The sequence below is a fragment of the Mya arenaria genome, chromosome 7 (genome assembly GCF_026914265.1).
Source record: "Mya arenaria isolate MELC-2E11 chromosome 7, ASM2691426v1".
NCBI classification, from domain to species: domain Eukaryota; kingdom Metazoa; phylum Mollusca; class Bivalvia; order Myida; family Myidae; genus Mya; species Mya arenaria.
Window position 1 is genome coordinate 39,298,676 of NC_069128.1, and position 22,540 is coordinate 39,321,215.

At 37.5% G+C, this 22,540-nt stretch overlaps 1 protein-coding gene across 2 annotated transcripts in view; it reads left to right on the plus strand.

Annotated features, from left to right (window-relative positions):
• Window positions 1–22,000, plus strand: part of LOC128239995 (uncharacterized) — a 35,847-nt gene extending 13,847 nt beyond the window's left edge. The window contains exons 9-29 of one of the 2 annotated variants that reach the window (XM_052956473.1): window positions 757–857; window positions 2,071–2,167; window positions 3,674–3,720; window positions 3,999–4,100; window positions 4,645–4,733; window positions 5,060–5,118; window positions 7,854–8,015; window positions 8,239–8,413; window positions 8,522–8,712; window positions 8,844–9,029; window positions 9,874–9,934; window positions 10,877–11,031; window positions 11,500–11,610; window positions 11,899–12,018; window positions 12,282–12,457; window positions 12,861–13,006; window positions 14,103–14,267; window positions 16,289–16,507; window positions 20,325–20,515; window positions 21,019–21,121; window positions 21,767–22,000. In XM_052956473.1, coding sequence (XP_052812433.1) covers window positions 757–857; window positions 2,071–2,167; window positions 3,674–3,720; window positions 3,999–4,100; window positions 4,645–4,733; window positions 5,060–5,118; window positions 7,854–8,015; window positions 8,239–8,413; window positions 8,522–8,712; window positions 8,844–9,029; window positions 9,874–9,934; window positions 10,877–11,031; window positions 11,500–11,610; window positions 11,899–12,018; window positions 12,282–12,457; window positions 12,861–13,006; window positions 14,103–14,267; window positions 16,289–16,507; window positions 20,325–20,515; window positions 21,019–21,121; window positions 21,767–21,854 — 2,744 coding nt within the window. In that variant the 3' untranslated portion in view covers window positions 21,855–22,000. The remainder of the gene's footprint in view (window positions 1–756; window positions 858–2,070; window positions 2,168–3,673; window positions 3,721–3,998; window positions 4,101–4,644; window positions 4,734–5,059; window positions 5,119–7,853; window positions 8,016–8,238; window positions 8,414–8,521; window positions 8,713–8,843; window positions 9,030–9,873; window positions 9,935–10,876; window positions 11,032–11,499; window positions 11,611–11,898; window positions 12,019–12,281; window positions 12,458–12,860; window positions 13,007–14,102; window positions 14,268–16,288; window positions 16,508–20,324; window positions 20,516–21,018; window positions 21,122–21,766) is intronic. The other variant, XM_052956474.1, reaches the window with a different exon arrangement.
• Window positions 22,001–22,540: the final 540 nt, after the last annotated feature.

The window sequence follows — 22,540 nt, forward strand, 5'->3', positions numbered from 1 at the left end:
GGCACGCGCCTTTGAGCACACATATGCTTTAAGGTATATGGGTAGGGAAGCAAGCTGTTTAATGTAATAATTAGTTTCAATTTTGTCTCTGGAGAGTTAAGCAAGAACTATTTAAGTGTTAAGCTCTATTTGGCACGTATGTGTTCTTTAACTAAAGCTGTAGTAAGAATAGTCTATAACGGTAAGGTCTGCATTACTCCAAACATATGTGCTACGGATATCAAGAGCAGACTAGAACGATACGGTCCGGGTTTTCAAACACATACATGTTTAAGTTGGTAAGAACAAACGATAAGACCAATTGAACACATATCCGTCGAGGCTAATAAAACCAAACTATAACGGCTAGTGCATTTGAAAACATGTACGTTAACAAGGCCTGCGCCCATGAAAACTTGCAATTACAGACTTCAACGATACGGCCAGCACATTTGAACACATTTGTGTAACAGTTAGTAGGAACATACTATATATACCACTTTATACGTTATAGCTGATAAACAAACCAAGCTAAGTTAATACTAACAAAGCTATTATGGGTTTATCACTGCAAAACTATGGACGTTTGTATCCCCAAGTGATCCTACGATAGAGATCTTTGATAAGAGGGTATAAGTATACAATGTGTAAACTAAATCAAAAATAAATTGTGCTGTTATCTTAATATGATTTTGATTTGGAACAGTTGAGACTTTTACTAGGGTACTTTAAAGTGTTTTGTTACAAATGATATGCATAAGCCAGGAATTATTTCAGCGGCGAACTCAGCAACGCCAGGGCCAATTTGTGAGAGGAAAAACGTGAAAAAAGAAAATGAGGGCAATGTCGACGGCATTATTATAAGTGCTATCACCAACGTAAGTTTTTCGGCTTCATTTTTCCGACGATTTCGAAAAATGTAATTTTATCAGATGAAACTCTTTCTATTTTACAAAGATCGTGAAGAAAGTTTACAAAGTTATACCAAATCATTCTCTTTGGCACGATGTTGCGCGAGAGTGTGGTCTTGTGATGTGGGGGAAACTGTAGAACCCAGAACCAAAAGAAAACCCAATTGTCCAGCTTGGCCCCATCATCCAAACTCACATGCGCCAATGTTTCAAATTTATTGGATGAGTAATCTTCCAGTTTGAAATGTTCTTCGAAAATCGACATTAATAAATTTAGCAGAAATTCCTCAGCAGTATTTCGGTGATAAAGAATGTAAATAAGACTGCTCATCGTATGAAATGGACACGCAATGTTTTTTTTAAAAGTGTTAAACAAATAAAGTAGAGTACTTACATTATTGCTTTCATGACTTAAGATCTGCCAAACCTGCAACATCCTCGGTCCGTTGCAAATGTTAACGTTAGCAAATCATTATATGTTCACGGAATCCAAACATCTTGCTGATGTGCTTTACGTTGTTACGCCGGGCATGCTTGGGATTTCTGATTTCAGTTCGGTAAAGCACTTAAAAGAAATGTGACCAACCACATCTCCGTTGAAATGTACGTTATATTGAGTTTGACGGGAAATATGCTTGAAAAACAAAAAAATCCATTTAATTTAAATTTATCCAATCCATTTTTGAAGTTTTATGCTCGAGTGACAGCAAATGGTGTATGATGGTAATTTTCTCAAATTTAGACCGAGTCGGTTTACACCACATCCACATCTGGAAATTTACATTATTTTAGTATTTCATCTATTTCGTTGAAAATACGGTAAGGCAAAACACTGATGCGTTATATAGATAGCTTCATGACCTTTAATTGACCTTTATAAGTTAATCAAACCTACAATTTAGGCCACCCAATAAGTATCTTTCTAAAATGCAGCCAATGGGCCTTATTAACATCTGCATGAATCTTTTAACATTCATAAATGGACATTAGGTTGACCATCTGCTTAATGTAAAATGTTTTTTAAAAGGCAAGCTTGTTGTATTATTTTTATATAAAAGTTATTCTGGAGTGTCTTAAACAGGTCATATCGATCTTTTCAAAGTATTATGTTCAGCTATCATGGTATTGATATTTTGATTCTTGTATGTACCTAAAAATCATATTATTATTTTATTTTGAACAGAAAGATGGGTGCGTAGTGGACTTTGAAGGGAATCATTACATCGCCATTGGGCAAAAATGTAATCAGGCCGACATCTGTTACCAACGCTTATATGGTAAGACAATAATCTATCTGAATGTATGTGTCTTTTAAAGAGATGGGAATACATTATAATAAGGCATGCACCTTTCAGCACGTATATACTTTAACGGTTTATTGTAAGGGTAGCAAGCTATTTAATGTGATAATGTTCATAAGGTTTCCCTGACGATTTAAGGAAGAACTATATTATAATAATGGTAAAGCTTTATTAAGAACGTATATGTTTTTGAAAATAACTACTACTGAAGCTGTACTAAGAACAGTCAAAAACTATAAGACTTGCACCATTTGAAACACATGCGATGCAACTATCAAGAACAGGCTAGATCGATAAGGCCTGCGCCTTTGAACACATATATGATTAAAGCTGCACTCTCAAAGATTTACCGTTTTTACAAATTTTATTTTTTGTCTTGGAATGAGCAATTTGTTTAGTAAATATCAGCCAACCAGTGATAAAATACTGCTGACAAAAAGGTTTATGGCTTAAAGCGCTGCTAATGGTTTGAGTAAAATGCATTAAACATCAAGTTTTGGAATTAAATATAAAAATATGCGATCTATTTTGTCAGCAGTCATATAATGAATGGTTTACATGCATTTTCGCATGAATTGGCTGGTTCCAAGACAAAAAGAAATGAAAAGGTTGTAAAACTTTTCACTCTGTGAGAGTGCAGCTTTAAGCTGGTGGGACAAGCATATACGATACAACGATAAGGACAGTGCCTATGCCTACATATGCGTAAAAGCTAGTAAAGACAAACCACACATAGTACACCAGCAAACGTTTCTTTAACGTAGTGGGAAAAACATGGCAGTAGCGCTCTGTTTTTTTTTTGCTTAACTTATTTTACAATTAAATTTAAACCTAAAGTAAGGACATTTAATAACGGACTTGTCTTTGAGGCATATGCGTATCTCCCTGGCATGTGCATGTTAGTGATTTCATCTATGAAATGCCAGTTTGAACTCTCCAATATCTCCCTTAGTAACACATTCAGAAATAACAATTTGGACACGCCATTTGTACGTATAATTAAAATTATGAAACGAATGCATTGCTCATTGCTTAGAATAGGCCAATTTCATTTTGCATCTTGCCAAAAATGGGTCAGTTTTATTTCTCATTGTCAAGACTTAGACAAGAAAATTGGTCATTGTCAGGAATGGGCAAAAATCACTGCTCATTGCAAATAATGGGATGGGTTCATTTATGAAAATGTGAAATGATAATTGTTCATTGCAAAAATTGGACAAGTTCATTTTCAAACATTCAATTAGTTCATTGCCAAACGTTGGTCAAGTCTCATTTCAAATGTTAGTAAGTTTACCGTGTAAAATTGCCCATGTCGTCATGAGAAAAAATAATAGATTAAAGTCAACATATGTGATAAAAAAAACGATAAATTATGATAATACCATTGTCTCTACAGCAAAATGATCAAAATATCATTCGCGGTCATATTAGTGATAATCAATCATATTGAAATTTGTCAATACTAACTGTATTTTGTTTCAGTCGTGATTGTGTTGGACCCCCGAGCAGGTGGAGAAAGTACATTGACGGTACGTATATCTTAACCTTAATCGAATGATGTACTAGTGCTGATATTGTTCTTTCCAGTATAATGGCAGGTTATGTGATTTTTATAATTGAACCGCGTAGTTTATTGTTACTTAAAACAATTGTCACATGCAGTCACGAAAGGGGTTCATATTATTTTGAGCTTATAAGAAATGTTATCGAATACATACGGGTAATGTGTATACGTGATACATCTACAGATTCTTGCCACAGAAGAGGAAGTCCATCTAGAACTGAATGGAATTCTTGTTTTTCTCAGGTTGGTGGCAACGTTGTGGACAGATATGAAAGTCCTGAGCAAATGTTTGATGCCACAGATCTTCACACGTTTTGGATTCGCATTAATAACGATCGACTTCAGGTAGGGCATCGATTCCGGTTGCGTAAGTTTTTATCATTTTATATACCAACAAAACAAAGTTGGTGTGGGGATATATATGCTAGTTAGCTTGTCGGTTTGTTTTATGGTTTCCGGAAACAAACTCATAAACGGATTTCATTATGTTTTGTTTCACATGTTTAACACCTTAAAATGCTGGTCAAGCTCGTTTCTTTTCTTATTAATTTACTAGTTTTAGGCGGAGTCATAGCCCCTTTTCAACTTTGAAAACGCTTAGCTTAATAGTTATGTCCCCTTTTCCTTATTTAAAATAACGGTGACCGGACAATATCTGTTTACAGACATGACACAATAATGGCCCCTTTTCAAATTGTTTTGCAAAGTAATTTAACAAAGAAATAAAATCAATAGTGATGAAATATTTACCATTCATTCTGCTTTTGAGAGTATTGTAACTACTCATGGTTTTTAATTACCTATCTTCATGTGAAAATTAAGGTTATTGCCTAATCATTTGTAATGGAGACTATATTTGCTTTGATAGTAGCATTTAAATACATGTCAGGTTGGTGCAGGTAGCGAGTATGGCGAACGGACGGTGATACTGGAGGGCAGGACGGACCCAAGCCTGACACAAGATATTCGAAATACCAGGTACATACAAACACCGTATTGCTTTCGAGTAATCGAGGGTTGAACCCCAGACATCATGTTTGTAAGACCGTTGCTGTGTCAATGGAGTAAAATTGGTCTAGGAAAACACTATACCGTGATAGAGAGCAATTAGTTGAGACGTCATTGAATTTATGACAATATGTGGTACCTGAAAGAAGGCGTGAAAGGCGGCAACTCATATTTGATTGGTTTCGTGTATTAGAATTGTCATAGCCTTTGTGTCATTCTGGAAAATCTGTGTGCGAAAGGAAAATTAAGAACATTTTAATGCATATACTGTAACCTACATGTTTTGTTTTTTGCAGGCATACACTCTCAATTTCAGCCAGTCAGGCCGGCTCGCTCACCGCCCAGTTTCCAGTCTGTAAGTCACAAGCATTTGTTTTCTATTGAAAAAAACAACAACACTTATATATAATATATAATAATTTCTCAAAAACCTCAGTCAATAAATTCAACCATTAAGCTTTTATCTACACGTTCCAATGTCGACGGTTTTTTTTGTCCCAGTTACCGCTAGACAGATATTTTTGTAAATAATTAACGTAACTTCATGCAAGCTCGAAGTTCACTGTTATCTATTTCAGTCAGTTGCCGCCAAATCGAATGTTGCTTTAAGTTCTGTCAGTTTTACTAAACTTCCAGCGAAAGACACTAGATTCGGAAAATACCAGCAGGCTCGAAAACTGTTGCTCATATTTTCATCATTTAAACTAGCCCGATATTTGTTCTATCAATAAATTAAACGACACTGTTTATTATTTCTGCCAACAACTTCATTCGCGAAAGTCGCTGTAAATTGTGTCTGTCAAATACCTGTTATACGAAAGTCGCCGTAAATTGTGTCTGTCAATTATCTGTTATACCAAAGTCGCTGTAAATTGTGTCTGTAAATTACCTGTTATACGAAAGTCGCTGTAACTTGTGTCTGTCAATAACCTGTTGTATGGAAGTCCCTGTTTAATAACTGTGTCTATCAATAGCACCTTATACGAAAGTTTCTGAAATTTGTCTCTGTCGATAACCTCTTATAAGAACGTCGCTATAAAGTGCGTATGTCAATAACCTCTTATATGTCAATAAACTCTTATAAGAACGTCGCTATAAAGTGCGTATGTCAATAACCTCTTATATGTCAATAAACTCTTATATGTCAATAAACTCTTATATGTCAATAAACTCTTATAAGAACGTCGCTATAAAACGCGTATGTCAATAACCTCTTATATGTCAATAACCTCTTATAAAAACGTCACTATAAAGTGCGTATGTCAATAATCAATTATAAGATCGTCGCTGTAAAGTGCCTATGTCAATAACCTCTTATATGTCAATAACCTCTTATAAGAACGTCGCTATAAAGTGCGTATGTCAATAACCTCTTATAAGAACGTCGCTATAAAGTGCGTATGTCAATAACCTCTTACAAGAACGTCGCTATAAAGTGCGTATGTCAATAACCTCTTATAAGAACGTCGCTATAAAGTGCGTATGTCAATAACCTCTTATAAGAACGTCGCTGTAAAGTGCGTATGTCAATAACCTCTTATAAGAACGTCGCTATAAAGTGCGTATGTCAATAACCTCTTATAAGAACGTCACTATAAAACGCGTATGTCAATAACCTCTAATAAGAACGTCGCTATAAAGTGCGTATGTCAATAACCTCTTATAAGAACGTCGCTATAAAACGCGTATGTCAATAACCTCTTATAAAAACGTCACTATAAAGTGCGTATGTCAATAATCAATTATAAGATCGTCGCTGTAAAGTGCCTATGTCAATAACCTCTTATATATCAATAACCTCTTATAAGAACGTCGCTATAAAGTGCGTATGTCAATAATCTCTTATAAGAACGTCGCTATAAAGTGCGTATGTCAATAACCTCTTATAAGAACGTCGCTATAAAGTGCGTATGTCAATAACCTCTTATAAGAACGTCGCTGTAAAGTGCGTATGTCAATAACCTCTTATAAGAACGTCGCTGTAAAGTGCGTATGTCAATAACCTCTTAAAATTACAAAAGTCACTGAAAGAATTAGCTGTTAATCACTACCTCAAAAGCCTCTGCTGTAATGTGGGTGTGGAATATGTTTCATAAACCATACCACACGTAAACATACCAAAATACAGAAAGACTCTATCTAGATTACGCTTCTCGTCACACAGGTTAGATGTGGAAACTGGAAGGTTGCATAGACCAGAAAGTTTACCATATCACGAACGCAATTGTATGAAATGCGGGGTATTGGAAGATGAATTTCATTTTGTTCTGGAATGCGATATTTATAAAGATATCAGGAAAATAAATATAAACAACTACTTTTGGCGTAATCCAAGTTTCAAATTTATGCAATTGATAAATGTGAATGTTCAGTCGAATTAAAAAATCTTGCCACATTTACATTTACGCCATTCAGTATATGACTGACATGCTTTTACCTATATGAATTGAATCGAATACATGTTGTCTCTCCCGATATTATGTTTTTTCTTCAAGTATATAAGTTTCATATTGCTATTTGAATATATTATGCAAACTTTCTATACGAGTATATTATTATACTTTGTTGTTAATTCTGCCATGCTAAGGATCTTGTCAGATTTGTTTGCATACTAAAGTCTTCTTCTTCTTCTTCTTCTTCTTCTTCTTCTTCTTCTTCTTCTTCTTAAACGTTACTGATCACAATTTGAACAAACTAACAGAAAACTGTAAACGGATTGGTCATATAAGTTTGAACAGAAATGAAACACAAAAATACTTCCATCACTTCATCTGGACGGCAGCACACACTCCTAATATAGCTGGTACGTTAGGTAGATGTTTAATATTAAAGGCCGATGCCTTCATTTATATCGTTTTAAACCCTAATTGTGAATTGGATCGTATGTTGTTATGTTCTCTCGCTTAAGAAGGTCTGTTTTATGACAATGACCTGATTTTCTGCCTCTCCTCACTTCAGATGAGCTTATATCCCCCGAAACGAGCGTATGAGCAAACCTAAGCGGCACTTATTTTGTGTGTTTTATAAAACATGCATCCTGAATATCACTGCATAATTCGGATCTTCACTCTCTGCCCCACTTTCCTTCAGACGACCGAATCATCCTTGAGACGGAACCAGAACGGCCTCAGTCGCTCGCCAGCCTCCCCTTCCTGTTTGAGAGTCTCGTTGTTAGGTTTGGCCTCCGCACCCCAGGAGCCAACAGTCGCCTGGACAACAAGCACGTGATCGAATTCCTAAACACGGATACAGGTATGTGCTTGAACATTTTGTTTTTATTGTTTGTTGATCTGCAAACATGACCTTGATTTGATATTCATCACCTTTAAGCTCCAGCGATTGGCGATTGACGTCTGAAACGATTTCAAATAAATCGATTTTGATATAAGAAGATATGATATCGTTAGCACTACTTTAGATACCTATGTTTTTAACGTACGTTATTAAGACTGTTGGACGTTTGTTTTGTATGCAGATGAGAAATTGACGGTGACGTTCCGCGCGACTCGTATTTCTAATGAGATCAACATTGATGAAATTGTTATTCAATTCCGACGCGGACTGGAAGTTTTGGTGGAGGAGAGGCATTCGGAGACAGTGCCGCACGTGGACTTTATGGACGGCAACGGGCACACACATACAGAATTCTCGTATGTTATCATTTGTTGTTGTTTTAGACTGTATAGGTAAACTTCATAATCAATTTGATACATTCACACATTTTACCGGCTTTCTTAAAATCCTCTTTATGTCTTTAGGGCATTCTGGGTATCAGCCATCAGTAATCGTGTGTACGCCGGAGCCGGAAACGAGGTTGGCAAGGAGGCGATGACTGAGCTATTTTTGTTACCGGAAGGGACAGACTTCTTCCAGCCGAATGACGTCATTGTCCGTTCCATGGACGGTGACGTGTCGAATCCCAAGCACGCGCAGTGGATGTTCGATCTGAGTATGTACCTGTGGATTTGTGCCTTTTAATTGTTTAAACGTTTTTTGAAAATAAGAAATGTTTAGGTTATATATAGATATCATCCTTATTATAATAAAAATAGCCTGTACACGTGCCTTTCATTATTCCAGAACAATGGGCAACGCCGCGTAAGACGTCACTGACAGGGCGGCCACTACCGACAGCGCGTGACGTCAGCCTGGCGGTTCACACGAACATTGGGGCTAGCACCACGTGGAGTGACAATCTTACTATGGCCGTCATGCAGATGGGTCAGTTCATAGACCATGACCTTATTGCCACGCCCGCTGAGACAGGTAATTCTATAGGCAAAATACCATTAACGCAATCAGCTACCATGTACGGGCGGTTATACGGGTATATCTACAGGCAAACTGCAACGCAGGTAGCTGCCCTTATTCTACGCGCGTTGATACAGGTATGACTACAGGCAAACCTTAACGCAGTAAACTTCCCTGTTGAAACGCGTGGTTATACAGGATTGTCTACAGTCAAACTTCAACGCAGTTAGCCACCTTGTTGATAGCGCGGTGATACAGGTAATTCTTCAGGTAAACTTTGACGCAGTCAGCTTCCCTCTTGCTACGCGCGGTGATACAGGTAATTCCTGTTGCCCTTGCAACGTATCATTCGACCACATGCGTGTGAGTTGCCGGTTCTTCAATAGTAAAGCTCCTTTCTTCCACTCACGATCCCACACGTGGGTTGTACGTTCTTTAATTGTAAAGCACGCATTCTGCCACGTTTGCTCCCATGACATGCTTGGCAAAGAAATCCTTCTGACACGCATGATCTAAGAACATAATGCGTGTGAGTCGCCGGTTCTTCCACAGTAAAGCGCGCCTTTTGCCACGTTCGAGTAAGCAACATGCGTGTGAGTCGCCGGTAGTTCTTCAGCAGTATGAAGCGCGGATTTTCCACCTCACGGCACACGTGTTGGTTGCAGGTTTTTCAATAGTAAAGCAAGCGTTCTACCACTCACAATTAAAGTATTATAGCTACATATCAAGCCATCCTTTATTCTCAAATCAGATACGTTTTCTTTACTGTTTCGGTCTTAAGACAGAACAAGTGTATATGATAAATGTATACTTACACAGTACTAGAAATAAAACACTACATAATATACGTTTTCTTCAGGGGAGTCCGGCCACATCAATTGCCACTGTGTGAACGGTTCCTACGTTAAAACAGAAGAAACGTGAGTGTTATAAGCTAGGTAAAAGTGGACTTTCCCCCTCTTTACGGGGTCGGACATTGAATATTCTGATGTTGTATGTAATGTATTTGAACTTCACCAATAGCGGGAGACTCCATCGGGGGAGGGAAAAAGGAAAATGAAACGATTTAGTTTAAACTTATTTATTTTTACAGCGATTGTAAAACAAGCTATTGCAGCTTATATTAATCACTCTTGTTGGCACGATGTTGCGCGGGAGTGTGGTCTTGTGTGGTTTCTGAAAAGATTTCAAAGATCTTGAATAGCAAACTTATGGCCCATATGGAACTGACTTTGTTACGGCGGCTTTTTAAACGAGGTTGAATGTACACAGTTGTGCGCATGCATCCACGTATGCACTGGATTCGTTGTTTTTGACGTTGCGTGAGCGGGACAAATATGACGACACAATCTCGTGGGAAGATTCATGCGAAACTGTGTAGAATGTTGTATTGCATTCGTAAACAATGAAGTGCTAAGGTAAGAGATTTGTATCGACAGGATGTCGATACTCTTATTCAATATCAAACGGAACTCCTCGGTCATTATCCATAAAAAACAACCTCGGATGTATTTGGACGGTTTACAATGTCAGAATTCCTAACATTTACCTACGCTTCAAGTAGATCGCGTAGTAATTTCAATTAAGCTGGACTTTATAATAAGGACTTTACTCTTAGGAGTTTTAATTATGTATGGAATAATACACTTCACTGGATTGATAATACCAATTACACGTTAAAACGGAACAATTAATTATTAGTATTTTTTTTAATTTTCGTACTACTTCGACTGATGTACAAGATAAGTTGTTTTCGAAGAAAAATGGCCGAGGAGTGTCGACTGATTCAATAGTTAGTATGTGAATGAAGCCAATGTTGCATTGGTCCTTGTTGAGTTTAAATTGTCTGATTATCGTTACAGAGAGAGCCGGTTCTGTTTCAACATCAACATCACGGAGAAAACAGATCCCAGCGGAGGACAGGGCGCGTTTCCCTCGAACAAATTCGATTGTTTTTCGTTCATCCGTTCGTCCGCAACCCTCGAGTGCAACGCAGATAACAAGCTGCGAGACCTTCGTATGAATCTTTTAGTTTATTTAGACATTTATAAAGAAAACGATTAATAATCATACTAGCTACGACAGACCGATACTAGAGCAGGGGTTTTACGATGGTATTACACTCATTTGAGACATCAAGATAAATATTTCTTCCACCCAAGATAAGTAGATCCGAACCTCGCTTCCGCAAGGCACCCTACGCTCGGTTTGGAATGAATCTTCCTTAAGATACTTATTACCTCTGTGAAAACAGTATTGAAATAAATTGCCTTTATTTAATGAGAACTTTTATAAGCACATACAACTACAAATCGCATACAGTATATATTAATAAAAATAAGTATTTCCCACTGATGACGTCAACAATACAATACATACGTAATTAAAATCAATTCTACAAACATTTGCGTAAACGTAAAGGTTTACGTACGGATATATATAAACACTAACTTTATACTTGTATACATGTTCGTCCATTGTCCAGGTAACCGCGAGCAGCTGAACCTGCTGACGGCGTATGTGGATGGCTCCAACATCTACGGCTCCGAGCAGACTGAGGCAGACGATCTCCGTGCTCATGACGGGCACTTGCGAGGTTCGCGATTGTAGTTTCATCGTAAAAGTTATGCATATATTATTCGTAGTTTTACTTGTGGAGATTTTGCACATGCGCAAATAATTATAATTATATTATAAATCTTATGTTATGAAAATTTGAGTCCAACATGCGAAGATGTTTCTAATAATAGATATTTAAAATATTTTTCACTTTTCGTAATACTGTTTGTTAGTGACCCTATGAATGTGATACTTTGTAAGGCTCCGCACTTATAATGCGTCTGTTAAACACCGTATCATGCGCCTCATTATCGAGTTCCTGCAGGTTTTCTTGCTACGAGCGATGGCCCGATCCATCCGGAGTTGCCGATCTCGACCGCGGCCGGGGAAGGGGAGGCGGCCTGTAACAATGATGGAGATGATAACTTCCCCTGTCACCAAGCGGGTAACAGTTTTCTCAATAGAAACGTTAGCACGACTACGGATACCTCCATACGTAAACGCGTTTGTATCAACTCGCCATCTGCAAAATTGTGCTTGATCAAAAACAAATCCCTCTGAGAAATAGTATATACATATATATGTATGTTTACTTTTTATCCAAAAGTAATAGCACACAAATCTTGCTTCTCCTTTATTTCGCGTTAGTTTACGCGCATAGTGATCGATAACAGGTGCGTGTTCAATATCCCATTTCCATGGCAACAGGTGACTTCCGCGTGAACGAGCAGCCCGGCCTGGCGAGCATGCACACCCTTTGGGTCCGCGAACACAATCGCGTCGCCGGGGAGCTCGTACAGAACCACGGATACCAGGACGACACGGAGGCGTCCAGTAACGAGCTTCACCATGCCGCACGACGCATCGTCATCGCCGAGTACCAGGTATAGTATATTGGTCTATTTAAACAAGGGTGGGTTATCAACTTATGTAACGCATCATACAGGTTTTGTTACTCTGTTATGGATCGAACCCCTTTCGCCGCAGGTTGACATTAGGTTAAACATATTAATTAATTCAGTTAAAAAAAAAAAAGATATAAACAAATGCTCAATGTCCAAACCAAATAGATATATTGACTAGATTCTACGGTAGGTCTAAGCAAAATAACATTAACAACCAGGTAACATTTATTTGTATACGTTTTGTTAGATTCGGACGAAAATATATATATATATATATAGCCCGCTTGCCGTTTGTGTAAATATAATTATAGACCGTTAAATCGTGTGATAAAAAATGATTTCTAGTCACCTACATGTTTAAGGCAGTATTATATACTTTCAGAATATTGTGTACAACGGATACCTTCGCTCTTTCATGGACGCGAAAATCTTCGATGATTTTAAACTGAATTCTTGCATGGATGGGTCTTGTTCCTACGACGACTCCCTTAACCCGTCCATCACCAATGAGTGGGGCATAGCTAACAGGTCTGAATATATGAGGGTCTTATACCGCTCCCCTCCCCCCCAACCAGTCCAACCCAAACGGGTAGGGAATAGGTTTAAATATCCCACTTTCGCACTAGATACTATTTAATGTTTTTGTATGTTAATAATGCGTAACAGATGGAAAATCTTCGTACGGATTTCTGTACATCGAACCACACTCTTGCGTACAGAAACCTTTTAATTCTCCACTAATAACGCACATCAGACAGGGCATAACTTAGGAGCACAATTTTTTGACATTCACCCCTCCCTCAGAACCGAAATTTAAATACTAGTAGTTTAAAATGTTGGCCGGGGGCGGTGGGGTTGGGGTTACTCCCCCAAGAAAAGATTAACAAGCTAGGTGCGCCCCCTACCCCTGGACCGGCTAGCGGCATGTACCGTATACATACATACGTAATAAAAAAGTGTTTCAACTACAACTGTTATGGGAGAATAAAGGGCTATTTCATTGAAACTGATTGATTGGTATGTTAAAAGAGATTTAAAGTGTGGCGTAGCTATATATAGGCCTTGTAGGCCTGGGCCTACAACTGTTGTAAAAATGATAAAATTTAAATAACTAAAAATGCAATAAAAATTAATAGCTGCCCTAACACTTTGAACAAAAGTTTCTTTTATTTTTACCCTGGTAAGTTCGGTGTTTATTCAAACTACATGCAGAGTGTATTACTTGGCGTCTACTCCTTAATTAAGAATCTTCAACAGAGCAAAAGTGGGTGGGGTAGATAAACAAATAAACATTGTTTCAAACAACCATGTTTAAGTAAGTTTTGAGGATTGTTTAGGAGTAACATACATTATTTGCAACATGTTTCGGAATAATAAGCAAAGTTCAGCAAATTTTACAAAAGATGATTGATTTCAGATTTTGGATAAAGAACACATACCCATTCTGCATCGGATGTATGTAAAATGCTTGCCTAATACTGCTTAATACTAAAGTCACAACTTTATAGTAAAAAATGAAACACATTATGATTTGTTCCTTTAAACCAACTTTTGCAAAAGGCCCTTTAGCCAATGCTTTTATGAAATGCGACAATTTGGTTTCAAGTATCTATTCTTATACCAGGATGGGTCACACGTGGATCAATAACCATATGGTTGGGGAAGTGGCGGCGACTACCCCTGGCTGGGAGCTGAAAGACAACTTCTTCAAGCCTACACGACTCCATGTAAACGGATCAGATATCTTTATTACGAACCTCTTCAGCTCCAGGTGTCCCGAGTCCGACAGGTATGGGCATGCTTTATTTGATTAATTATGAAGTGATGCTCATAAAAAATTAATACATACACATGTATAACAAACATAAATTTGAGTGATAAACCTTTAACTACCTACTAAATAATGCATTGATGGAAACTTTTAATTACTGATAACAATATTTTAACCGTGTTTTTAATAGCTGAAAACGCACAAATATTAAATGATTGGTGAGTGCTAAAATATTTACAGTGATAAACTAGCGTCTCATAAGGAAGAAATACCGACCTGTCTGCACATTTCTTTTAAATTAAACAGTTATCCTTCATAAGAACCATTGTTTTCGATATGTATTCATCCTTTTGCGGTACATCTTATTTTGAAGTAAGAGTGCGTCTTTAATATTAATATGCTCGATTGTAAAGAAAATTGAATTACCATCGAGTACGTTTCCTGGGACGACACCAGTACTGTGCCTTTTTCGAAAGGCCAGGACGTTCACCTGGTGGGGAACAAACCAACGACAGAGCACAAAGCACGATCGAACCCACGACCTATGCAGTGAAAAGCGGACACATATACCACTATTTAAATCACTCTCACCCGTTTTGAATGTATCAATTAATTAACAAATGACCTGTTGCACATTAAACACACAGTTGTCAAATAATAGGATTATGTTTTGTTGATTAATAATATTAGCTCTTATAATGAACGGATGGTATGATATTCGAGTCTCTGCGACTCCCTTACGACGACTCGTTGCAACTGAGCCAATGATGTTGGCAAAGCCTGTTCGGTTTCATTGAAATGGGACTGACCCTTCCTTCGATCAACTCTCGGTTGTGTAACGCTTTAGATGCCATTAGTCGTTATTACACAGCTCCGTTTGGGGTTGAGGAGGGTGGGAATATTTTTCTCTCCGCTTTATAACTTATTCAATGATGATAATTCATCCTTCCCCATGCTTCTAAAATCCTCTTTAAACTACACGGAAATGCGGTTGGGTCAAGTAATAATGCAGCCAATGGTCGTGGGCAGACCTAAAAAATAAAAATACACAACCAGAAATAAATGATACCGCCAATGGAGTTGCAATAATAACGCATGGTTACATTATCCGATGGAGTTGCAATAATAAGGCACGATTAAATTATTCGATGGCATTGCAATAATATGGCACAATTTCACTATCCGATGGAGTTACAATAATATGGCACTATTACATTATCCGATGGAATTGCAATAATAAAGCATAGTTACATTATCCGATAGAGTTACAATAATATGGCACTATTACATTATCCGATGGAATTGCAATAATAAAGCATAGTTACATTATCCGATAGAGTTGTAATAATAAGGCAAGATTACATTATCCGATGGAATTGCAATAGTATGGCATGGTTACACTTTCCTATGGAATTGCAATAATAAGGCACGATTACATTATCCGATGAAATTGCAATAATATGACACTATTTCATTATCCGATGGACTTGGAATAATATAATTCGATACCATTATCCGATGGAGTTGCCCTTATACCTGATTCAATGATGAGGATAAAGTATTCCAAACGTTTCTTTATTCCTCTTTAAACTACATTTGGATGCAGTATGGTCATGCCTTCCTGCAGCTAATGGTCGCGGGTACATTTTTAATATAAATTGATAAAAAAGAACAATCGAAAATTAAAAATAACCATTGTTTAAATTGACTTTTTTACGTCAATATCCGAGAAATAATACGAAAATAATGCACTTGAAAGAACTAATTCATATTTAAATGACTAAAGATTTCATTGGTAGCATCCTTCAGCCGTAATAAACCAATTAAAAATATGTATTGTTCGTATTTATCTTTCCTAGTTGTGCTACCAAAGTGCGCCCCCTCTAAGGCCAAATCCTCAATTCGTCCCCAAAACCCCCTCTACTTGGCCCCATTGTATTCTACAATGGAACCGCGAGACTGACTGTAAAAGACAAAACTGATGAAACATCACATACAACAACTATTGTAGACTTCAGTTTTAATTATTTTCCGCTTAGGACGATAGAGACTGCCGTCACAGAGAACCTATTCCGTAGCGACGTGAGAAACGCCTTTGACCTGGCGGCCCTGAACATCCAGCGTGGGCGTGACCATGGCGTCTCATACTGCGCCACGCGGAAGGCGCTCGGCCTCAAGGTGCCGGCGACCTTCCAGGAAGCGGAGAACATGCAGCTCTTCTCAAGGGAAACGATCGCCTTGCTGGAAAGTTGTTACGAGTAAGTCAAACACTATTTTATTTTATTCAGTAAAGCGGCGATGCCTCGTAAAAGGCTGATACGAAGAAATACAAGTGTAAGCTGGCGGTTATTCAAACGAGCAAGTTAAACGTAAGCTTGACACATAAACAGTAAATTGGCTGAAAATCGATGAAATAAGGCTGTTTCCAGTCAGCCAAACAGTAATTCAGTAAACTGATGAGTATTCGTCAGACTGATAAAAAGTAAATGTAAGGATGTCTGGTAGGCTTTTATGAAAACTAGTATATGTAAAAAAACTTATAAACACAATAAACCGGCGATATCTTGTATTTGATGCGAGAGTCAGGATTAAATAAAACAGTTATTCGGTACCTGGCAATCACTCTTTGAAGGCTGTTTTAAACAAGGCAGACAGTTACATAGTAAACCGGCAAAAATTCAAGAAGAAAGTTACGAGTAAGCCAAATACTCCAACAGTAAATCGTTATTCTAGCACACCGGATAAGCATTTCCGGTAAATTTAGACGCGCGGGAAAACTCCATCTGGCATCCCCCATGCCAGATGAGTCACGCGCTGTGACGTAATACTTTCTATTTCTTTTATTATACACTTTATCTAACCATGATTATGAGATTTCAATTGATGAGTTCCATTAACATTAACTTTACAAAAATATACCTAAAGAACAAAATATAATCCGAACATAAGAGGTGATGTCGAAGGAACTTATTGATGTATGCAGTGAATACAAATTACTGCGCGTCATGACGTCAGTAACCATCATTGCACGCGCTTTTTGGTACAAAAATGCGCTTTTTTATGTATTTTCTTCAAAAAACGTAATTTAATGTATGCTAGAAAAATATCTATCATGTGTGTCCGTTCCGGATAGAAAAATCCAACCCTCGGGCACGCTGCGTAGCCGGTAACTCGGCAAGCCTCGTTACCTGGCAACGCAGGTGCCCTCGGGTCGGATTTTTCTATCCGGAACGGGAACACCTGACAGATATTATTAAAAATAGAGGATCATGCTAGCAAGCTGTAACGAGTGTACCTAACATTTAAAAAGCAAACCAGCGATTACTCGAGGTACACGATAGTAGGCTGTAACTTAAAAGCCACATATTTCAACAATTAATCGGGCGATACCTCGAAGTATATTCTACTCGGCTGTAACGCGTATGCCAAACTTTCAACAGTAATCGGGCGATACCTCGAAGTATATTCTAGTCGGCTGTAACGCGTAAGCCAAACATTTCAACAGTAATCGGACGATAACTCGAAGTACATGATAGAAGGCTTTAACCACTGTGTGGAAATGGACACCGGATATAGCTCAAAAAGTGATAAGTAAACATACCAATATGCTGTTGTTTTTCTAGACCAGAGGCAAGATCTTGCTGTGATAACGATTATCTACCGTATCCACAAATGAAACAAGTGTTTGAACTAATAGCTGAATGCTAAATTTGGCCTATGATGTGCTTTATAATGCTTAAAAATTAGCAGACCATGAAAAATGTTACTTTAAATCTGTGATGATCACCTCAAAACTCACAGAATTTCGACAAGTATTGTAATCTTAGGAAATATATCAAATAAATAAAGAAATCTGAATCGAAGGATTTTACAAACATAAGCTAAACTATGTTTATTGTAAAAACTGGCAATGTAACTTTTAAACTGTTAAAGATATGCCCTTACAAATGTTCACGATACTGTACCGGGGATAGCCGTTTTGTGTACTGGGGATAGTTTCAAAGTTGAGCAATGTGGACTGGGGATAGCATGTAAAAATGGACCAAGATGATCGTAACACAATAACAGTATATATACAATACACATAATATTTAATGGCTTCGATATTTCATTCGCCTTTTCTTTAAATTTTGGAGTGCTGGTCCTTGGTATGTCTCTTTGTACATTCATATGCCTTTTCAGGTTGCTTTTGTAGTCAGTTGAATAGGTACATATGCTGCACACAAACTTTTTTCCATTATCCTCAGTCACAGTTACCGCTGTCAAATCCATTTTTCAAATTATCTGCAAAAGTGAGAGTACAATGTAATGACAAATTATTGAATAAACTTGAGTTATCAATGAGTTTGGTACATGTCCTCCTAAATGAACGTATACATGTGTATGCATGCTGCTTATATTTCAAGGTTGGTCACAATACTTAGTTTCTCGGTGAAGTGAACGAGCTGAGACCATTTCCTGTTCTAAGTAATAGCAACATCGATCCAAGCTTAGAAACAGCTTAAAGTGAACAAAATTTGATAACAATATATTATTTATTATTGATGTCTTAGTGTGCAAAAACGTTGCAAAAATAGCCGGGACTTTGACTTTCGGTCCAGCCAACCCCGGGTAAAATCCCCGCCCTGCGGGAACAAACTGATGGTTAAACCCCGTTCAAATGCCCCCGCACCCCAGAGACTCTACATAAGGCCCAATCTCCGCTAAATTTGGCGCTATGACAAAACCACCGCGGTCACCCGGCCCTGTGGGGGCACATGGAAAGTAAAAACACGGCCCTTTTCCCCGGCTATCCCCGGTATACCCCAGGACCTGAGGGCCGTGGTTACAATTGACTGGTGCCCGAAGTGTAATGCAAATAAAAAAAATTCTTGCGACTTTTCTACGTCGTTGTGAAAATAGCAAGCCGCACTTACTAGTTGTATGACGTCACCGGTCAATATTATATTTATGATATGGACAGCTGATGATATAAAACTGAATTTTCATTAGAATGCAAAGACATACGAACCGATCATCTTTATTTATATATACAAACAAGGGACACATTTATGTAAGGTATACTATACATATAACAGTAACATTATTGCTCTAATTTCTCGATATGGACAACATTGGACAATTTTCGCTGAGCTTGCATAGAGTTAAGAAGACGTAACCATCATCACAGTCTCGTTAATATAAATACATCGCAACTATCCTCAGTACAGCTAATAGCTATCCTCTGTGCAGTTATTTATTTGCTTCAGCTATCCCCGGTACATCTTCAGGTCATCAAAAAGGATGAATATCTCCATAACAACAAAACATATCGTATTGATATCATACACAATATTAGATGCTGTAATTATAATGAAATCGCTCGATTCAGTTTTTATTCTTATTTTCTATTTGTTGTTTTATGTTTGAAATCGTACCACATAACTTAACATTTGTGAGCGATCATGCAACTTTCGGCGAGAATTTTGCTATTATACAAAAGAGGAGACACATTTCCATTATAGTCGTGTATTACACAGGATTGATCTATTCGAAGCTCTTCGAATTTGATAAATATCACTATAAAATAAAATAATAATAACAAAAAACTTACCATGTGTCAGAATCAAATGCTTATTGATTGATCATTTTTCGAGCTATATCCGGTGTCCATTTCCACACAGTGTTAACATGTAATCCAAACATTTCAAATGCAAATCGGCGAGTATTCGCTGTAAATGGTAAGCCAAACATTTCACAGTAAATCGCCGATAACAGAATGCTGTAACTTAAACACCTAACATTTCAACAGTAAACCGACGAAAACTCAAGATACATGCTAGTAGGCTTTAACAGGTGAGCCAATCATTTCAACAGTTTTCCGCCGGTAAACCGAGTTACACGTTAGAACGCTGTAACAGATGAACCAAACATTTCAACAGCAATAATTAGACGTACATGCTATTTTAGCCTCTAACACGTGAACATTTTCGAAAAGATTTTAAGGCTAAAACATTTAATTAAACAGGAAGTTACGCGTACATAAACTGTTTAATAAACCTCTCTGTCAAACTCTGTATGCGTTCATTTCCGCAGCAACATTTGCGACATCGACCTGTTTACGGCGATAGTGGCGGAACGTCCGTTGCGCACCAGGACCAACCTCCCCATAAAGTCTGACTCCCCGATCGCTGAAACGCTTAACCACATCCAGGGGGACATGTATAGGAAACTGAAACTCGGAGATCGGTTCTGGTATGAGTTTCAACGTGCTGGCTTGAATGGCGGTAATTTCGTATTTTTTTCATACGTATTTACTCTCTGAGCAAATAGAAAAAACAACAACATTATTTAAGGTAAATCAAAACGTACATCATTTTTGTTTTTTGGAGGTCTCCATGGTGTTTATTATGTTTGGTGCAACCAATACTTACTGCCACTATAAACGTCTATCATTTCGAAAAATGCCATTTCATTTGTCCACAATTATTATCCATTATACCACTTTTTTTAAGAAATGAAAACCAAGATAACAATGGCTTAATTCTACCTTTTCGCGTCCTTAAATCTTTATCCGACAGATAAAAATAGTCACCAACAACAAACATTAGACCGATGCGATAACTTTTTGTGTCTCCAAGATCGCCGCGATTTTATATAATTTATGAAACACATAAACCATTTTGTTAAAGTTAACTATAAATATGTATTTATGGACATAACAATGGTTCAATGTATGCATTTTTAATAAATATATATGATGTTTTTGATGAATCCATCTATTTTTCAGATCAAAAGAGGGCAATAGGCCGGGTTACCATGTCAACCATTATCTGTGATAATGTGCTCACAGAGGGCGGCGATATTCAGCCTGACGCCTTCCTTGTTGAGGGGTAAGTACGCCGTAACATTTATATATTTATATGTTTTTACAAAGAAGGGATAAAGATCGACCCTAGGTCGCTTGATTTCTATGTCTCCAATTCTTATCACTACATTACTATATCGGCGTCATTTCATTGCTGAATTGGATTGACAAACTTGTCCAAGCAATATCAGGCAGTCTGCTTTTAGCTGGTTGCTTTTTCATTCTTTGATAAGATCTGCAAGTTGTAATTGTAAACAACAAGAATGACCGCCTTTTGCGATTTCAGCACGTATATTTTTTGTGTTGTTTTCGACATTTTGTCATGGCCTAGGTGTTATTGTTGTCCTCGGTTGCGGTGTCTTTGTGTAAAAACTTAACAATAACACAGAAACCGTTCAAATCATTTAATGAATTTTTTTCAGACGTTTTAGTTGATAGCAAATTAGTTTCAATCTTGGTTTCAAGGGTTCGGCGTTTCGAATTATTTGCTTGAAGTAACTGTTTCAACAACACAATAGAGCCTTTGAACGGAGCTTTCATTTCTGAAATTCTTCAAAACAATGTTACCGAAGGTCGTTTGCTTGTTTTAAACAAATGGTGTCTGTATACAAGTGTTGGTTCACTGCTCGCCATGTTGTTTATTATATATTACGCAAATATACTATTGCAGGACAGGAAATGAGAAAGTAAATTGCAACGCTATACCAAAACTTGACCTTGGCCTTTTCCGGAAGCAACCGTTACCGAGTTCGAGGTGAGATGGATCACCTGTTGGATCTGCGAGTTGGCCTGGATAAGAAGCAATGACATTGAGAAAAAAAGGGGAATTCTGTTTCATTTTTAATCTTACATGCAATAAACGATATAATATTGTTGAACTCACAAATAAAGTTTGTAATCATTAGTTTACGTGTATGAATCCACGATTAATTTTGTCTGTGTTTATTAAAGTCCGTATTTTTTCACTTATAAAATTATGCTTGGTTGTACATTTAGGCACCCGTGTATTTGTCGACGCTTCTGTATTTAAACATAAAAATAAAAGCATTGTTAAACCATAGAAAGGGTTGACCAAAATTTTGGTAAATGTATTAGTCAACATAAAATACAGGTTATGTTAGACTTAAGTTACAAACCACTAATTTATGAATGTTCACAACTTTTAATATGCAAACATTGGTATGCAGACGATAACTTATGAAAGGGTCGACGGATTTAAATAAATGGTCGCACGCATTTTCAACACCATATTATACAGTTCAATTGCGTATTTAGTGACATCCTTCCACTGTTTGACGGAGTTATTGCCCCTTTTCAAATATAGTTTACCCTTTATGTTTCCTGGGGTTTTTCTTCACTCCTATGACAGCTCTTATACTTCTAAGTATGTTAAGGACGATCTATAGACAATGGACCGGAGGCAGCGAGGCCACAAGCCAGCAAA